The following is a 14,233-nucleotide window of genomic DNA, read 5'->3' on the forward strand; positions in this document are numbered from 1 at the left end:
TTTACATCAATGTCTTGATGAACTGAGAGAAGTATTTTAGGGTAAGCACTCATGCAGCATCTTCTGACTCCATGCAGTTTTCCTTCTCCCAATGTTCTCCTTCCTATGCATTCCTGGTTCCTATAACATCTCCTCCCAAAACAAAGTTGCAGTGCAGAAAGCAGCTACTCTTTTTGATGGAAAATTCACTGGAGATTGCTAAGTGACTCTCCTGCCCTCAAAAGCCCATTTCTTTTCTCCTGGAAGTTAGGCACATCCATCCCTGGTTATGTGCAAATAGTGACTTCCAAATGTATTTAAAGCATCCAAAATTAAAGGGATAGAATGAGGATTTGGTGGCCATTAAAGTTACCATAAACTTTCCTCTAAAAAAGGGATTTTGAAGATATTTATTTGGCGGTCATTTTTGTCCTCTAGTTTACATCCCAAAATCTACTATGGAACTGAAATAAAGTGAAGTGAAAGTCACTCAGTCGTGTCCAACTCTTTGCAACCCCATGTACTACACAGTCCGTAGAATTCTCCAGGCCAGAATACTGGAGTGGGAAGCCTTTCTCTTCTCCAGGGGATCTTCCCAAACCAGGGTCAAACCCAGGTCTCCCACATTGCAGTCGATTCCTTACCAGCTGAGCCACAAGAGAAGCCCATTATGGGATTGGGTAATGGTAATAACTTTTGATAGGTAAAGTAAACATACACACACACACACACACACACACACACAAAACAAAACAGAAAAGCCTCTAAGGGCTGCTCTCAACATAAGTGCCTGAAGGCAGAGTAAACACAATTCTCACACAAAGCAAGCCATGGGAAAAGTCGTGATGCCTATCAACTAATATCTGCTGAGCACCTATTTTATGCCATGAACAGCACTAACACTGGCGAAATAATAATGAACAAGACAGACACAATCTCTGCGTGCCATGTCAATGCACCATGAACCATTTATATAGCACAGACCAGAATGGAGGCAAATGAAAATCAAGGAGTTGGTAACAATCTGATTTAAATATTTTCAACATATTTTTAATAGAAGCCATATAAATATGGCGCTAGTGGTAAAGAACTAGCCTGCCAATGCAGGAGACGTAAGAGTCATGGGTTCTATCCCTGGGTCTGGAAGATCCCTTGAAGGAGGGCACAGCAATGCACTCCAGTACTCTTGCCTGGAGAAGCCTGGCAGACAGAGAAGCCTGGGTGTCCATAGGGGCGCACAGAGTCGGACACAACTGAAGCAATTTAGCACATATAAATATGTACATGAAATGTATAAAAGCTCAACAGTATCACCTCAGAATAAGTACAGTAACCTCCAAATCTATTGTGAGACAAAATATTTTTAAGGATACAACATGTTGTTCTATAAATATGTAACAATTGGCAAGGCAATATTTCCAGACCATTTTTATTACCCTGATTCCCAATACTCAGCACCATAATCAATCCTTAAATTATGAAGAAAAGACAGTTTTCAGAACTGTCCATCTCTAATATAATGACAATGCACTTCAGAGCTAAGAGTTATATATTTCCAGATGAACTTTTTTAAAATGTCACATCATTCTATTAGTGAACATTACTTAAGCCTCTGAGATCACTGTCTAGTCCAGCACTGTCCAATAGAACTTTCCGTGATAAAAGTAGCCATTCAAAGTGAAAAAGTAAAAATGTTAGTTGCTCAGTTGTTGTGTTCAACTCTTTGTGACCCCAGCAGTTAGGACTTCACGCTTTCACTGCTGAGGGCATGAAAGTGTTAGTCCACCAGTCTCCTTTGTCCATGGGATTTCCCAGGCAAGAATACTGGAGTGGGTTACCATTTCCTTCTTCAGGGGATCTTTCCGACCCAGGGATCGGACCCAAGTCTCCTGCATTGCAAGCGAATTCTTTACTGTCTGAGCCACCCCCTGGGGAAGCCCATTACCCACATGCAGTTATGGAGCACCTGAAATGTTGCTAGTGCAACTGAAGAACTGAATTTCTTATTTTATTTAATTTGAATTAAGTTATATGTGAATAGCCACATGTGGATAGTGAAAAGTAAAATTTAGTCTTAAACTGAAAGTGATTGTGTGTGTGTCAGGGGAAAAAAAATGTTCCCTTTCTTTGGATTCATTTAGTCTAAATTGAGAAATTATTTAAAAATTGAAGAAGGAAAAAAAAAAAACCTATACATTGACAAGACTCTGACTATACAGCAAAATAAAGATTAGCACCTGATTTAAACAAAACTGAGGACTGCAATTTCACTCACTGACCTGGCTGAATTAAAAAAAAACACCCCCCCCCCACCCAAAGAACACATATGTGGTTGAAATATGTATGACTGCTTTTAAAGATCAGTGCATACTATTAAAGGAAAATAATCCAAGGTGTATACACTTGAGTTAATCAACACTCTAAACAGATTTTAAATGCCTCATGTTTTGGTAATGATTGTTCATTCATCTATTTAATGCCTACAATGTGACAGGCTCTTTGCTCAGGGGGATTATTATTCTAACATACCAAACAGACAAATTTGACCTGTTGCAATTTAAGTGATTTAATTTCAAGCTGCTGCTGCTAAGTCGCTTCAGTCGTGTCTGACTCTGTGCGACCCCATAGACAGCAGCCCACCAGGCTCCGCCGTCCCTGGGATTCTCCAGGCAAGAACACTGGAGTGGGTTGCCATTTCCTTCTCTAATGCATGAAAGTGAAAAGTGAAAGTGAAGTCACTCAGTCCTGTCAGACTCTTAGCGACCCCATGGACTGCAGCCCACCAGGCTCCTCGGTCCATGGGATTTTCCAGGAAAGAGTACCAGAGTGAGGTGCCATTGCCTTCTCCTAATTTCAAGCAACTTCATGTAAAATTGCTTCATTTTTGAGTTAGACAAGAATCAAGTGATCACTAACTTTATGGATCTGACTAAAGTTCAAATATATTACTGCATTAAAATGCATAGTACATACCTTGTGAAAATGGAAACGACATTAACATATCTTTCAAACAGGTGACTATACTACAAGCATCTAAAATGATATGCTTGAACTTTTTGAAGATTTTTTTCAATAAAATTATTTTCCTGAAGTGGAATATACCTGACTTCCTTATAAGTCAATAGAAAGGCTTTCACTAAAATAAAAATGTGTCTTGCTTAGTTGTCCGAAGAATTCATTTTATATATGTATGTGAAAATCATTTCTGAATGTTTGGGGTTTGAGAAGGTAACTCACTCTTTTATTTTTCTACCTTTATTCAGATATAATTTACATATAACATTGTATAAGTTTAAGCTGTACAAAGTGTTGATTTGACATATATTGCAAAATGATTACCACCAAAGCATTAACTAATACTTTCATCACATCACATAATTACCATTTCTTTTTTGTGGTGACAATATTTAAGATCTACTCTCTAAATAACTTTCAAGTATACAGTATTGTCAATTATAGTCATCATGCTGTACATTAGATCCCTAGTTCTTACTCATCTTCTAACTGAAAGTTTGTACCGTTTGATCAACATCACCCCCATTATCCCACAACCACCATCCCTGGTAACCACCACTATGCTCTCTGTTTCCATGAATTCAGGTTGCTGTTTTTTCAGATTCCACATATGAGTGAGATCATACAGTGTTTGTCTTTCTCTGACTTATCTCACTTAGCATAATGTCCTTAAGGTCCATCCATGTCACAAATGGCAGGATTTCAGAAGGTAATTAATTTTCAGTAAACATTTCCTATGTGCCCACTATGTGCCAAGCACCATGCTTAACACCAAAAATGTGACATTCTTCCTGACCAGGAAACAAGTTCAGATAACACATCAAATTGCACATTGATGGAAACACTACCAGCTGCCTCACAGCCATTTCTGGATCAAATGATGGATACTACTAATACCAGGCATAGCTTACTGAATTCTTTCTTTCTCTGACTTCCATACATATGTAAGCACTGCAAACAATATATTGTACCATATTTCCATTCTATCTGCTAGACTGACACTACCACATTTTGTTGGGCCAGCTAGATTATATATGTACACTATGCATCGGCAAAATCAGTTAGACAGTAACTTAAAAACAAAGGCTCTGAAGTATTTATTGGTAACTCTGGGCTTTGTTCAGCAAGTCACAGGTAAGATCCTGAGATCATCTAAGTAAGTTTTTAAACAATAAAAAAATTGTATGCAAGATATAAACTCAATTCTGTAATATACTATTTACTTGCAAGAGGAAAAAAAATAAGAAATTCACCAGAATCTCTGATAAAATTTCTGGTGACTTTTATTTTCTTATTTATATGTTTCCATATTTCCAACGGTCTACAAAGACCATACATTACATTTATAATCAGTAAAAATTGTATCTACATTAGTTATAGTAGAAGCCACTTTTGTAACTGTTCCAAAATGGTATCTAGCATAGGCCAGAGTTAGGCCTCAGAGAGGGAGGGAGGTGTTGACTACAGGTGTGATTTTAGAGGCTGCTGTAGAAGGCCCATGGCGACCCAATTAGCTAATGACTGGAATCTCTTTAAAAGGGACAAAGACTTTCACTGTCTAAAGTTAAGGTGTAAAATGAATATTCTTGGAGGAAAGGGAAAATAGGAACATATGTTCCCACCAGGATGGAAATTGAGAAAGGCAGCTTTTTCCAGCTCTAAGTCCTGGCTAGATCACTCGATAAATGTAGTGTTGCCTTCTGGTAACTCCACAGAACATGTCTGCTTAAACATTTAGCAATGAACATTTAGAGAATTATTACTAAATATCATATAGTTTTGAAAAGTAACATTTCTGATGATAAACATAGTGTAATACAGTGTTCTTTGTAGAAACCATAGAAAATATGAAAAGGCTGGGGAATAAGATTAAAATCATCTATAATCCCATCAGCCAGAGGTAATCATCATGAACAGTTTGGTACATAACCTTCTAAGAATTTATTCTAGGCATGCGGGTATATCCTGCTTTTCACTTAGTATTTTATCTTGAACATTTTCTTATGTTGTTAAATATGCTTAGTAAACCTCATTCTAATAACTGCCAAATATTACTTAGGGCTTCCCTTGTGGCTCAGCTGGTAAAGAATCCACCTGCAATGTGGGAGAGCTGGGTTCGATCCCTGGGTTGGGAAGATCCCCTGGAGAAGGGAAAGGCTACCCACTCCAGTATTATGGACTGTATAGTCTATGGGGTTGCAAAGACATTTCTTGGATAAACAATTTTATTGACTCTACCATGGACCTAATTTATCATAAGAAGAGATTCAAAATATATCTGGTATCTGAAAAAACTAGCCAAGGGATTTTTCTGAATTAGTGATCTCTCCTGGGTCTACCAATATTAGGATTTGACTCTAAAAATGATTTTGTTTTGCTCAAACCTCTAAAAACACCCAGATTGTGCACAATGATAAATTACTCACGTATTTTCCTAAATACCATCTTATGCTTTGAAAAGTACAATTCTTAGGAAATGTTAGATAGTTAAGCATGACAGGCGCTCCCAGCCAGGTTTAGCAAATTGATCAAAATGAATTTGAAGGAAACAGTCAAGTAAAACAGAGGGAAAAAAGTATCCTTGGCACAAACTTCAGCTTCTGAGTAAATTCATCTGTTCAACCTTCAAGCTAAAAAAAGAAAGATACTGCAATTTGGGGGGGAGGGATTCTAATTCAGAAGCTACATAAAACAATTCTATTTACAGCCCGGGTTCCCAAAATATCAGCATAGCACATATTTACTAAGCAAATTTTCTGAAAATTGTTTTACTTAGCACACTAATATAGTTCCTTTTAAGCACAGGAGAGGAATATTCTATGTAAAAAAAAAATTGCAATTTCAGTTTAAAAGGAAACTCCATTTCCAATGATCTTTGGTGGGCTGGAGATCCACTCCCCCTTACCTGCAAGGCAGTTGAGAATCAGAAACACCTTCCAAAACGTTAACCCCATTGTGCTGAGGTTCGCTGAGCGCAGTCAAGGTCCAGTAGCTTGCCTGGGCTAGGCTGAGTCTCAAACTGACTTCTTCAGTCACACCGAGGTTTGCCAGGCTTATCTGCTGGCATCACCAAGCAAACAAGCTTCTTGGGGCTTACTTATTGGTTACAGACCTTTCTCAGAGCAGATGTGTGTTTCTTTGAAATGTTTTTCATGGGGCGTGTTTCCTTGATATATTTGCTACTGTGTTAATGATAAACCCACATATTTAAATTCTTAAAGTTCTTTGTACACAGATTCCTAAGTTTTATTGTTTAAAATTAATCTTATTAAAAAGTTATACTTGAGGGGAAAAGATATAATTGGAAGAGAACCTATATAAATAAAAGTTGACAAGGTTAATTAATTTCAAATATTTCCATAAATGTCTTATGGCATCGATTCACTAACCTTTTACAAATTAAGTTAGCAAATTAATGTTCTAAGATTTTCTCAGGAGACAGGGTTCACAGGAAGGGCACGGGGGAGTTGACGCAAGAAAGCATCCAATTTCTATGCGAACAAACTCTCGACACATCACACTTTTTTGAAGCCCTAGTAGTAGAGTGAATTGCATGTTTTTGTCTTCCAAGTTAGAAACCCCGTAGCATTTATTCATTCACCTAATTTTGCAAATTGGTTGGACTTGCCCAATGGCTCAGAAGGTAAAGAATCTGCCTGCAATGCAGGAGATGCAGGTTCGATCCCTGGGTCAGGAAGATCCACTGGAGGAGGAAATGGTAACCCATTCCAGTATTCTTACTTGGAAAATGGATAGAGGAGCCTTGAGGGCTACAGTCCATGGGGTCGCAGAGTCAGACACAACTGAGCACACACGAGCAATTTTGCAAAATGAGGTAAGTAAATAAATGAGCTAAGACTTCCACTGGATGAGTCTGAATTTTTGCAGAATTAGGATACTGAATAGGTGCCACAGGGTTAACTTAGAAAGGGGGTTCACTAGAAGGGAATGGCAGGCTGCAGAAGTGAGAAGCCTTCAACTGAACCTGAACGTTTAACAAACTTGCCCTCATGCTTAACTAACCCTGAGATACATACGGGCCTCCTTTGGCTCTTCCCTTGCAATCTCTAAGTCCTGGTATTCCCGTCTCTACTATGGTTCTCAGATTTGTTCCTTCCATCCTGGTCCCGGTACTCAGGTCTCCACCCCTGGCCTACTGTAGCAGCTTCCTAAATGGGCCCCCTGACTCCTTTCTCCTTCAGTCTCTGTACCAGCCACATGTCAGTGTTCCAACCCTGATCAAGCATCTTCAATGACACTACAAGGGACTCTTTCAAGTCCAAAGTCCTTAATTTGGATTCCCATCCTTCTAAGATCTTGCCCATGCCTCACCTGAATTTAAGTCATGTTAAATCGCCCACCTGAAAAATGCTGTCAAAAGTTATTGCCCCAAAGAGTGTTCAATCACATGAAATATGTGCAAATTGCAGTGATATGTTTTATGAACTTTAAGTTACAGAAAGCACTTGACACCATCCCATCTCAGCCAAGTGAACTTCCCACCACTCCTCAGAAAGCCACTTGCTCTCATCAAGTATCATACCTTCTCGAAGCATTCCCTGTCCATGCTCATGTCTGATGCCAAACCTTGGCTTCCAGTGAACTCGATCCCTACTTAGAACTTTCTCCTCTTGCTATCTAAGCATATTCTTAGCACAGATCAGTCATACTGTCCTATGTGAAAATTTTGAGGAGCCCAAAAACCGTCTCTTTCTGGGCTCCCTCTTGGATAAATCTGTATTATACTTAAATCCAATACCCTCAGTTGGTGCCGGATTACTCTTCAGTAGTCTATGTATTAATGAGGTCTCCCCTAAATCAACTGTCTATGAGCCCCTCCAGGATGGGGACCAGGTCTTATACAGGCAGTTCCCAACTTAAGAAGGAGCATGTCCCAAAATGTATTGGTTAGCCCATTGTTGAATCCAAGAGTACACATTTCCTGCTAAAGCAATGCTTAAATGAAGTCTTGTTCCCAACCCACACAGAGCATAGTCTAGCACTGGCTTGAATTCTGGGGGCTAGGCAATACAGGGAAGAAGAAGAGCTGCAGGTGGCAGAGAAAGAACATTCCTTTCCTTTCCCAAGACACAGGTTGAGTGCAAGGCAATGCTTTTTTCCCCCAAATAACTATTACATGTCTTTGTCACCCACCTTCCTTTCTAGCCCCTACCCCACCACCGCCCACATGGTCTACTGGCCTTTTGGGTACCTAGGCTTCCCCAAAGGAGGGTCTTGTGCTGTGCTGTGCTTAGTCACTCAGTCACATCTGACCCTGCGAAGCCATGGATTGTAGCCTGCCAGGCTCCTCTGTCCATGGGATTCTCCAGTCCAGAACACTGGAGTGGGTTGCCATTTTCTTCTCAATTACATGGGACAGATAGTATAAATCATGACAGTCCCAGGCAAACCTGAACATCTGGCCTCCCGCCCACAGGGGAGTGCTAAGCATAACATAAGTGCTATGCCTTGTATCCTTCCCAAGGCCACACTTCTTAGCAAGTGCTAAGAAGACCCTGTTAATTAATTCAGTATATCCAAGATGGTTGACCCCGAGATGGGGAGAGGAGGGGTTGCCTTAAAACTGTTGCTAAAATCCCACAGCATCAGACAGAATCTCTCATACAAACAAAACACTCTAGAGGATTTAAGTAAAATGCCTGCACTGCTGCTATGTGTGACCTAACTTGGACAGGTAGCGCTCTGTGAAAATAAACTCTAAGAGATAAAGTTTCCACTTTGGACTGAATTTGGTATCACTGACTATCGCTCAGAAGAATCAAATCATTAACTGGGACATGAAATATTATCAAATATCTTGCACAGTTTTACAGAGCTTCACAATTTTTAAAACTGTTTTTCCATTTTATCTTCACAACTAACAGTAAAATAGATAGGGCAGGTATTATCTGTATTCTCTATATAAGAAAATAGAGGCTCAGAAATGTTGTGTCTTTCCCAAGGCCACATAACACGCATTCGATGCTGTCCCTCCCATCACAATGCACAGTGGCCCAGTGTGACTCTGTAGTAACAAACATGCTACTGCCTCCAGGGCTCTTCCTTGGGAACATTCAGAAACTGGCAATATCTGATTTTTCCCTCGTTTTTATACTTAAAAATTACAAAAGTTACATTTTGCTTGTGAAGGGATATCAAAGAACAAAGAAGCATACAGAGGATAAAACGAAAGCCCCATTCTCTCACCTGCATAAAAAGCCCCATTCTCTCACCCATATGTGTAATCGCATGCCATGATCACAAGCAATGGGAGTTTTGCATTTTTCTCAGCCTTTCTATGAATTGACATACAGGCATATGAGGTGGGTTTTTTAAAGGAAAGGTAATCATAATATAGATTGTTCTGTAAATCTCTCCCCCCGCCCCCCCCCCGGGAAGCATTTTTGTTCCCTGTTTATGTCACCATGCACAACTACATCTATAGAGCTACCTTATCTGTTTTAAGGCCATATGATATTTCATAGTATGAATGTACCACAACTTATTTTAACATTCTCCTAGTGGGGAATCGTTAGCCCAGTTCCAGTATTCAAAACAAAAGTCTTATAAACAATGGTGAAATGAACTTCCTTTTGCTTGTATCTCTGCCCACTTATGTGATGATTTCTCTAGATTAGGTACCTAGAAATGAAACTGCTGGATGATCAAAGGGTATGAACATTTTAATTTTTGGCATATTATGAAAAATTGCTCACCAGAAATTCTTTACAAATCTACACCTCTGTTAAAAGAGTGTATGAGAGTGCCTGTTTCTCCATGGCCTTGTCAACAATGAGATTTATCAGTCTTTTAATTTTATTAATATCACAGCTGAAAACTGGTATTGCATTGTTCTTTAAATTTGTATTTCTCTAATTAGGTTGAGCCTCTTTTCATAGATTTGTTGGCTGAACTGGTGTACTTTTTCTTGTAAATTGCTTGTTTTATGACCTTATACCATTTTCCCACTTGAGTTTTCTTTTCATATTGCAGAAGTACTCTTTACAGTTATGAATTTTAACCTAAGTTTGGTATATACATTATAAATATTTTCTTCCAGTCTATCGCTTTTTTTATTAAAAATTTTTTTAATTTAAATTTATTTATTTTAATTGGAGGCTAATTACTTTACAATATTGTATTGGTTCTGTCACACATCAACATGAATCCACCACAGGCGTACATGTGTTCCCCATCCTGAACCCCCTCCCACCTCCCTCCCTCTACCATCCCTCCGGGTCATCCCAGTGCACCAGCCCCAAGGACCCTGTATCAAACCTGGACTTGCGATTCATTTCTTATATGATATTATACATGTTTCAATGCCATTCTCCCAAATCATCCCCACCCCCCCACAGAGTCCAAAAGACTGTTCTATACATCTGTGTCTCTTTTGCTGTCTCTCATACAGGGTTATTGTTACCATCTTTCTAAATTCCATATATATGTGTTAGTATACTGTATTGGTGTTTTTCTTTCTGGCTTACTTCACTCTGTATAATAGACTCCAGTTTCATCCACCTCATTAGAACTGATTGTTTTTTACTATAAAGACTTTTGCATTTTGCAGTAGTTAAATCTAGCAATCTTTTCCTTGTAGCTTCCAAGTTTCATGTCTTCTAAGATTATAGAAGTATTATTATATATTATTATGTTAATATTAAAGTATTATATTTTCTTCTAATGCTTCTATAATTTTGTCCCATCTTTCAGTTATGGGAATTCTCTCCTTCCTCTTCCTCAGGCCAACAGCCTTTGTGTTATCCTTGACTCCTCTCCTTCCCTCACATACATCTAATTCATCAGCAAATTCTTTTTGGGTCCATGTCCAAAATATTCCCAGGTTCAGACCACTTTTCCCACTTTAATTGTTACCATCTGACTCTGAGTCACCAGGGTCAATTACCTGGCTCACTGCAATTGCCCCTAACTGGTCTACCTGCTTTTGTCTCGTCCCCATTGTCTATCTCACAGCAACTGGAATGATTCTTTTCTATGCAAGTCAGATCACATTTCACTTTTGCTCAAGATCCTCCAGTAGTTCCCAATTTCTCTCAGAATAAAAGTCAAAGTCTTTAAAACAACAACAACTTTGTTGTTGTTCAGTTGCTAAGTCGTGTCCAACTCTTTGTGACCCCATGGACTACAGCACACCAGGCTTCCCTGTCCTTCACTGTCTCCTGGAGTTTGCTCAAATTCATGTCTATTGAGTTGGTGATGCTGTCTAGCCATCTTATCCTCTGCCAACCTTATCTCCTACCATTCTTCCCTCTATCATTCTGCTCCAGCCACCTGCTCTTCTTTTTTTTTTTTTTTAAGACATTTATTATTACTATTTAAATTTTTTGGCTAAGGTGGATATGGGATCTTAGTTCCCCAACCAGGGATCAAACCCATGCCCCCTACAGTAGGAGTGCAGAGGCCTAACCACTGGACCACCTGGGAAGCCCCTAACTGCTCTTCTTGTTGACCATCCAATCCAGCCAGATATGCTCCCACTTTTTAGGGCATTTTCACTGGCAGCTGCCTCTGTCTTTGACAATCTAGCCCCAGGTATCAACAGGGCAAACTCCCTCATCTTCAAGTGTTTGCTCAAATGTCAATTTTCAACATCTCCCTTGTTCACACAGTTGTAAACTGCAGCTTACCCGACTCCAGCCTTTCCAACCCCTACTAGCTTTTCCTTTATTCATAGCACTCATTAATGTCCAACATACTATACAGCTTACTTACTGTTTACTTTTTCACCTAATCAGAAAGTAAGTTTCAAGAGGGCAGGGATTTCTATCTATTCTTTTTTCATTAAATGAACAAACTTGTGACCTGGGTTTGACCTCTGGATTGGGAAGATCCCCTGGAGAATGGAAAGGCTACCCACTCCAGTATTCTGGCCTGGAGAATCCCATGGACATGGGGTGGCAAAGAATACAACTGAGTGACTTTCACTCACTAACTCACTTGTGAAACTGGATTTAATCCATTTGGAATTTATCTTTGTGTATTGTGTGAGATAGGGTGAATTTTTTTTTAATGCCCTCATGTCCTAAATAAGAGCAAATCTTTACCCTTTAAGGGAATTTTCTCTGAAAATAGCTATATCATTTGAGGCTAATTCTAATCAATTAAATAGGTGATCAGTAATGCTGTTCTGTGGTCAAGAAATGAGGCATAATTATAAGGTGATGAGCCTGCTGTCTTTATGTGGCTTGGGACCTGGCTTATAAGTCAATCTCAGGTTTCCAAAAGACAGACCAAGGCCATTCTTAGGGCACCATTATGAGAGAGAGACAAACAGAGAGATTTGGGAGTAAAGCTTTCATATATATTTTTGATAGTTGAAATGTCTGATTTTCGTGGGGAAAATCAGAATTTATTGGACTTCCTTATGCACATTTTATGGTTTTGTATGATTTTTTACAATGTTGAATTATGTATAGAAGGGCACAATCTAGTCAGTGCTTTGAGTCTAAAGATTCTCATTCATTCCTGTTGGAATGTTTCCGAAGAACTTTCAAAAACTCCTTGTGCAATCACCATGCCGTTGAAGCGTCAGTGCTTTTTCCAACTGCCTGCCACGCGGCCCTGCTTATATGCCCCACTAGGGCTTCAGATTTTACCTCACACAAGTCACCCTCTGTTGCCAAACCTGTGCCACTCCCCAGTCACTGTTGCTGGTGCTCCCACGCATTGACTTGTACTTTTAGTCACTCTGTCAATGCTCCAGTACCAAATCCTACTGATAACGTCTTTGTAGTTCATCTTCTTCTTTCCATCTCCTGTCATCCTCCGGTGCAGTCACTGTCATCTGTCATTTAGATGGCTGCAGTAGCCTCTGAGCCCATCTCCTGGACTCAGATCTTCTTCTCAAATCCATCTGTTGTAACCCTGTAAGATAAGCTTTCTGAAAGTCCAATGTAATCATGTCATTCTTATCATCAAAAATCTGCTGTGACACCCCATCACCTTTTTGCCAAGACATAAATGTTTTTATCTGGCATCCTCAACCTACTTCTCCTGTCTGTTTTCTGTTATTTGTAACACCAAAGAGTGTCAGAACTGGCCAAAGTCTTACAAGTAGTCTCCAAACAAAATTACTCTGTTTCCTGAACCTCTGCCTCACTTTCCCACCCCTGTGCCCTTACAAAGCTACTCCCTCCTTTAAATATCCCACCCCATCAAGTCTAATTGTCAAATACCTACTCATCCCCTGAGCCTAACCCTCCTCCATATACTGTCTCCTGATTCCCATATGATGTGAATGGGATTCCTCATCATTACAGCACTAGTGAATACCATTTGCCCACCACTTAGAGGATAGGGAAGCTATTCATGCACTGGTCCTCTGCATGCTTCTAAGAATGCAAGCTCTGAAGGAGGATAAGGACTGTGTTTAGGTGATTTCTCCCTCCCTCCCTCCTCCTCCGTCCACCGCCCCCCCACCCCCGCCGCCACACACACACTGAGCTTGTTATGGGCCAGACATTTTGCTAAGCTCTTTATATTTATTATATCACAATCTTCTTCAAAGCCTTATGATGTAGGCAGTTTTATGATGCTTATTTTATAGGGGAAGAAACAGAAGCACAGGGAAATGAAGCAATTTGCACAAACCTCATATATAGCAACACACAGCCTCAGGACTCATATTCTCATCCTCTCAACTGTCCGCGAATATTCCTGTTATTGTATATAGCCTGCGTCCTACTCACTTGCACACTTAAGTGGTCTTCTGCTCTCTTTGGAGGGCAATACCTATTGGCTCCTGCTCCCCCTGCCCATCCTTGACTGTGCACATCTATTGAGCAGCCATTTTTATCTTGCTTTACCAGTTCCCTGTTGTGAAATGGCTGTCAGTCATCCTCCTCAGAAGTAAAACTGCTGGTGGTCAAAACCTCAGTCCCAATAACCACCTTATTGCTGAAAATGAGGCTGAGAGAGAATTTTTCCAAACATCACATAAATGACAGAGTCAGGACCTCAGCCCAAGATACCTGGTTCTGGGACACATGCTATTAACTTATGGTTTTGTTGTTGTTGTTTAGTTAATTAGTCTTAGTCGCTAAGTCATGTCCAACTCTTTTGCGACCACATGAACTGTAGCCCGCCAAGCTCCTCTGTCCTTGGGATTTCCCAGGCAAGAATACTGGAGTGGGTTGCCATTTCTTTCTCCAGGGGATGTTCCTGACTCAGGGATCGAACCCACGTGTCCTGCATTGCAGGCAGATTCTTTGCCACTGGA

The 14,233-nt window shown here is 39.9% G+C and overlaps 1 protein-coding gene across 1 annotated transcript in view; it reads right to left on the bottom strand.

Annotated features, from left to right (window-relative positions):
* VSIG1 (V-set and immunoglobulin domain containing 1) overlaps positions 1 to 6,119 on the bottom strand; it is a 36,177-nt gene extending 30,058 nt beyond the window's left edge. Inside the window, exon 1 of the mRNA XM_006075587.4 lies at positions 5,900 to 6,119. Coding sequence (XP_006075649.1) covers positions 5,900 to 5,948 — 49 coding nt within the window. The 5' untranslated portion in view covers positions 5,949 to 6,119. The remainder of the gene's footprint in view (positions 1 to 5,899) is intronic.
* Between the last annotated feature and the right edge of the window lie 8,114 nt (positions 6,120 to 14,233).

The sequence above is a fragment of the Bubalus bubalis genome, chromosome X, assembly GCF_019923935.1.
Source record: "Bubalus bubalis isolate 160015118507 breed Murrah chromosome X, NDDB_SH_1, whole genome shotgun sequence".
NCBI classification, from domain to species: domain Eukaryota; kingdom Metazoa; phylum Chordata; class Mammalia; order Artiodactyla; family Bovidae; genus Bubalus; species Bubalus bubalis.